This window comes from Colobus angolensis, unplaced genomic scaffold (genome assembly GCF_000951035.1).
Source record: "Colobus angolensis palliatus isolate OR3802 unplaced genomic scaffold, Cang.pa_1.0 Scaffold3, whole genome shotgun sequence".
In the NCBI taxonomy this organism is placed as follows: domain Eukaryota; kingdom Metazoa; phylum Chordata; class Mammalia; order Primates; family Cercopithecidae; genus Colobus; species Colobus angolensis.
Window position 1 is genome coordinate 1,482,576 of NW_012116265.1, and position 6,279 is coordinate 1,488,854.

Genomic DNA, 6,279 nt, shown 5'->3' on the forward strand with positions numbered 1-6,279 from the left:
TGAAAATGGCTGGTTCCCGCCTTAACTGATGACATTATCTTTTGAAATTCCTTCTCCTGGCTCAGAAGCTCCCATACCCAGCACCTTGTGACCTCCACCCCTGCCCACCAGAGAACAACTCCCTTTTACTGTAATTTTCCAATACCTACCTAAATCCTATAAAACTGCCCCACCCTTAACTCCCTTTGCTGACTCTCTTTCGGACTCAGCCCACCTGCACCCAGGTGAAATAAACAGCTTTATTGCTCACACAAAGCCTATTTGGTAGTCTCTTCACATGGACGCGCGTGACAAGTGCCTGCCACCACACCTGGCTAATTTTTGTATTTTTAGTAGAGATGGGGTTTCACCATGTTGGCCAGTCTGGTCTTGAATGCCTGACCTCAGGTGATCCGCCTGCTTTGGCCTCCCAAAGTGCTGGGATTACAGGTGTAAGTCACTGCCCCCGGCCCTGCTTTTTTTTTTTTTTTTTTTTTTTAACATCCAGGAGTCACACTGGATATTTGAATGTGCTTAAAATAAAATTTACATGTCATTCTTGAAGTGTTTATTAACTGCTTTCCCTGCATTCACGTGAACGTCATAGCCCAGTGGTTAGATGTGCAGGCTCCGAAGCCTGGCTGCCTGGGTCTGTCACTTATTAGCTGTATGGCCTTGGATGGGTTACTTCACATTTCTGGGCACTGGTTTCTCATCAGTAAAAAGAAGAATGGGCGCCTGTAGTCCCAGCTACTTCAGAGGCTGAGGCAGGAGAATCGCTTGAACCCGGGAGGCGGAGGTTGCAGTGAGCCGAGATCTCGCCACTGCACTCCAGCCTGGGTCACAGAGCGAGGCTCCATATCAAAAAAAAAAAAAATCAGCTTTCAGGGAGAACTACTATTGCCTGGTGCCATCAGATCTCAAATACTAGAGGCATTCCCAATGTTCTGTTCACAAACTGTGCAATCTGCAGTAGCCCCTCTTGTGAATATAATCTAAGTGAAAGATGCCAGTATATTTATTGCTATGCTTAAAAGAACTGCAGATCTCTATCCTTTTGAAACCAAAAAATGTGGAAGTCTCCCTGGCTAGATGCTGTGTGTCCACGTATCCTGCACCAATTGCTTGAAAGTCACATGACAACTTTTCTTCCTTTAGGGAAGGAAGCAAGCAAGGCAGGACACTGTGTTACAGCCACAGTGTGGGTAACAGGACTGAGGGAGGTGTAGCACTTGCATAGCGAGTGCCGCCAATACCATAGGAGCGTTGACACTAAATGGCACTTCTCTATTAAGTTGCCCTGCTGTCCTCTAAAGAGTCATTTTGAAAAACGGTTGACCGTTTTTCAACTACTTGGGTGAGGGCAGCTTCACGAAAATAGCTCGTCGAATGTTAAAGAAGATAGGGTTTCAATTGTGAGCTATAAAGGCACCAGAGATTTCTCCTACAGAAGGAAAGTGTGTTTCCTGCTTGGACACCTGAATTTTCAACCCATCTTTTTTTTTCCTTTTCTTTCTTTTTTCTTTTTTGCAACCCGTCCGTTCTATCTTTGCAGCCTCAGTTCCTACCATAGTGCCTGTCACGGAGCAGCTAATCGATACAGTGACGCGTGTAAGCTATTTGAAGCCGCTTCCTGCGCAATGGAACGTCCCCGCCAAGTCTCCAGGCACCGCTGGAGGCAGTCCCGATTAAAACACTAGGTTTCAACAACACAAGGAGGGTTCGCAGGGTCCCCGGACTACCCACCAAGGGTCGGCTCTGCTTTGAAACGCAGCTGCAGGAGTCCGAGGAGCGCCGCGATGCCCCAGTTGTTCAGGCCATTCCTACCCCAGCCAAAGCCGGCCGGCTGCGTGTACCTAACCTTGCGCTAGGCGCAGGCTGCAGTCTATCCAACCCGCGCGCGGTCCTCCGCGATCCCAGCCTCCCTTGCGCCAAGGACACGTCCGGCGGCTTCGCGGGGCCTGTCTACGCCACCGCGGCGCCTTTCTATGATCTGCTGCCGCTTTCCGAGCGAGTGTGATGGCGGCCGGCGTCGAGTTGGCAGGAGTAGCCCACGGAACTGGGGAAACTCACTAGAGCTGAGGAAGAAGTGGCCCAATCTGGACAGTGGGAATGAGCAGAAGGCCCTCCGTGGGTGACTGTGTCACTCGAGGCGGGACCCTGGTAAAATTCCAGGCCAGGCCTCTGCGTTTCTAGGCAGAACCTGGAGTCGGCCTTGCTTGAGAACCCCGCTTTGTGTTGTCATATCCTGTCTCGCGAAGGCAGGCGTTCAAGGATACTTGGTCAGATCGTCCGACGGCGCTAAACTTTTTTTTTTTTTTTTTTTCCCGAGCGGACCAGGTCATTCTCTAAACTCGCTGCGATGTCGTCCTGGCTTGGGGGCCTCGGCTCCGGACTGGGCCAGTCTCTGGGTCATGTCGGGGGCAGCCTGGCTTCCCTCACTGGCCAGATTTCAAACTTTACAAAGGATATGCTGATGGAGGGCACGGAGGAAGTGGAAGGTAACAGCTGGAGCGAGGGAAGGGAGGGCTTTTCTAAGACCCTGGGAACGTCCGTTTGGTCCCTACTTCCATCAGTCAGGAGACGCGGACAGGTCGCAAAGGAATGCTGCTCCTCCCTTTTTTCTTCACATACCTCCTCTTGCCTCTTCTCAACAGATTTTCTATGATGAAAGACCACTGGGGGCCAGGGGAAGACTCCTGGTTCTCCTCCTTTAAATATTCTGGATATCTCAAAGTACAGTAGAGTGAAACTGCTCCTACGTTAAGTCGAATTTATTTTTGTTTGGTTTATCCATGCCCACCACTTTGCCCTCAGTTTGGGGTCTGATCTCATTCTTTCTTTCCTGTATTCTGACACAGTTTAAAGAATTGTATATTTGTTCTATTTTTGTAAAAGTTGAAATAACTCATAATTTAAACATTTGGTGAGTTTTGCTCTTTTCTGTCTTGAGTATGTTATGAAACACGTCCATGTTTTTCCATTTAATTATTTTATACTTTTCCTTATTGTGATGATACATTGTAGCGTTCCAGCTGAGAATGTATTTTTGTGTATAGTCGCTCATTTCGTCCGTATTTCGACAGTAGAATAGGGAAGACAACCCTATTATTAAGGTACTCTTAGCAATCTTCACTCATTTTTGAAGTCCTCAATCTTGTTAGTAAAACAAGATTGAGTCACACACAATAGTGACCCAGAGTTACATGGTAATCAATGGCTACATTAATTACTATCCATTAATTACTATTTTGATTTCTTGGCATTTCAGTAAGCAATGTTTGAATCGAAACAGTGTTTAAGTTTCAATCTAAGTCTGCTCCAGGGAGATAATGGACTGTTCTTTTGGGTGAGAGCTGCTGCTTTGACAATTGTATTTCTTATAAATAAATTTAATAAATTAGTATTCTGGCTTAGTTTTGTTTAATTGCTTATTTAACAGATCCTTCATATTTGTTTGGTTGAAATCGGGAAAGATGGTTTGATAGAAAGATAATGCTTATGTTTTGAGTTTCTGTGGGGTCTGTTTAGATGGAAGGAAGAATAGACTGGGGAGCTAGCGAAATCCACTTTACCGCTTAAGGTTCCCCATGCCATAAAGGTGCATCAGGGAGACGGGTTTGGGTATAGGAATGAAAGGGTGTCTTTATGTGTTGGGGAAAGCATGGGACCCTGAGGGCAGTCAGAAGCACAGAAGGGCTGGATAACTATGGGAAATGACTAGTCGCTCCTTATATCCTAGATAGGGGAAAACGGTTGGCTGTTCCTTTGACCCTAAGCCAGAGAATGTGCATCCCTCAACCTGGATGTCTTCCAGGTTTAAGGTGGTATTCATTTTGTTCTCCTGCCAAATGTGCTGTTTTCTCAATCTTAATGGCTTCACTCTCAGTTTCCTAAACTGTAACTCTTCATGTCTTTGTTTTATGTCTTTTTTCATCTCCTACTTCCAGTTGGTCATGAAATCTTGTTTATCCTATGCCAGAATTGTCCTTTCCTTTATTACTCCTTATTCTTTCGATCCCTATAATCTTTCCCAGGAACTATTCGTCTTTCATGTCCTGTCACCCATTTCTCCCTACTCTAGTCCATTTTCAATTGTATTGTCAGTTACTTTTTAAAAACAAACCTGCTTAAAAATTTCTTGACCCTGTTACAGAACAAAATCCAAACCTCTCAGTTTTGGATGGACTCTCACTCTGTTGGGTAGGCTGGATGCAGTGGCGTGATCTTGGCTCACTGCAACCTTCGCCTTCTGGGTTCAAGCAATTCTCCTGCCTCAGCCTCCCAAGTAGCTGGGATTACAGGCGTGTGCCACCACACCCAGCTAATTTTTGTATTTTTAGTAGAGATGAGGTTTCACCATGCTGGCCAGGCTTGTCTTGAACTCCTGAGACCTCAGGTGATCCTCCTGCCTCGGCCTCCCAGAGTGCTGGGATTACAGGTGTGAGCCACTGCGACTGACCTTCAGTGTACCTCTTCTAGTTGCCATACCAGTTGCTGTACATGTGCACATACATAAGCTTGCTTATACGCACAGCTTCTGTCATGTGGGATTTTGTCAGGCACCTACACAACTTCAAGCCTCTATATGGAAAGCCCTTTCTTCTCTGTTTCCTCCTTCACCCAGAAAACAATTTTCCTGTACAGCCCTGCTCACATGTCAGGTACTTAAGTATTTGGTGAACCATTCTGACTCCCACACAGGTTGAGTTGTTGAGTTGAATTTGGTGATCTGTGTTCTAAGAGAACTTTGTGGATCTCTCCCTGACAGCACTTAACATTTTGAGTTATAGTTTATCTGTTTTCCTGATGCCCAGGGTGGGGACTAAATTTTTTTGCTCCTTATATTCCCAAATATGTGGCACCTTCCTTTTGGCACATAGTAGATGCTTAATAAAAATGGCACAAGTGGGTGATGAGAAATCTGCAAAGTTGCTTAATGCCTTTATTCTTTTCCCTTTGTATTTCAGTCAGACTTGCTTAACACCTAATTTATTGATTTTGTAAATTTTTAAAAATAGGAGTCTGGCCAGGTGTGGTGATTCACACCTGTAATCTCAGCTCTTTGGTAGGCCCAAGTGGGAGGATAGCTTAAAGCCAGGAGTTGGGGACCAGCCTGGGCAACAGGGAGATCTCATCTCTACAAAAAGTTTTGAGCTGGGCATGGTGGTATGTGCCTATAGTCTCACCTACTTGGGAGGTGAGATGGGAGGTTTGCTTGAGCCCAGGAGTTCAAGGCTCCAGTGAGCTGTGATTGCACCACTGAACTCCAGCCTGGGGACAGAGACGACCCTGTTTCAAAAAAATAAAGGGAAAGAGGGTCAGACTACAGTTCTTTTATTCATTCAACAAGTATTTATTAGTGTTTACCCTGTGTCAGTAATGCAAAATAAAACAGTTCCAAAATAGCACTATGGGGACAACTTGAAAGCCATCCATATTTGTAATATCAGAAGGTTGCAATTTTCCCTAACACTACTGATTTATTCAAGGTTAGGAGCTTGGGCTTTTAAATCAGAGAGACATGGGTTGAAATTCTGCTTTTGTGCATTACAAGTTGTGGGATTTTGGGCAAATTATTATAAATGAACCTCCAAAAAGCACAGTTTCCTTGTCTTTTAAACAGGGATAATCGTATCTATTGTGAGGTTAAGCGTATTAAATGAAATCATGAGTGCAAAATGACTGGAATTGTGCCTAGCAAATCGTAAACATTAATGAAGGGTAAATGTCATATTTGCCCTCATTGACAAAGTCAGAATATTTTTGTCTGCATAATATCTCCCCTTTATACTTAAAAAGACCAAGTTTTTCTTGTGGGGGAAGGTATGAAGTTTGCATCAACTTGTAAAATCCCTCTTTAAAATAGTTGCTGCTTTTAGCAATTACCTTCCTAAACAAATTAGATTATACCTTCCTCTTCGGAGTAGCAATTAAACAGTCCTTTCATAGTTTCAAGCAAGACATACAACCAACCACAGATGTAACCCTCCCTGGTGATTTTCTAAACAAGAGTGTTTGTCACTGTAATTATTGCATGCTTCTTTTGATTTAAACCAAGCTTGTCCAACCTGTGGTCTGCAGGCCACATGTGGCCTAGGATGGGTTTTGAATGAGACCCAACACAAATTCATAAACTTGCTTAAAATATTATGAGTTTTGGCCGGGCGCGGTAGCTTAAGCCTGTGATCCCAGCACTTTGGGAGGCTGAGACGGGCAGATCACAAGGTCAGGAGATCGAGACCATCCTGGCTAACACGGTGAAACCCAGTCTTTACTAAAAAATACAAAAAACTAGCC

At 44.7% G+C, this 6,279-nt stretch overlaps 1 protein-coding gene across 1 annotated transcript in view; it reads left to right on the forward strand.

The window, feature by feature from the left end:
• The first annotated feature begins 1,096 nt into the window (after positions 1-1,096).
• TRIP11 (thyroid hormone receptor interactor 11) overlaps positions 1,097-6,279 on the forward strand; it is a 72,507-nt gene continuing 67,324 nt past the window's right edge. The window contains exons 1-2 of the mRNA XM_011949793.1: positions 1,097-2,621; positions 5,862-5,962. Coding sequence (XP_011805183.1) covers positions 2,342-2,621; positions 5,862-5,962 — 381 coding nt within the window. The 5' untranslated portion in view covers positions 1,097-2,341. The remainder of the gene's footprint in view (positions 2,622-5,861; positions 5,963-6,279) is intronic.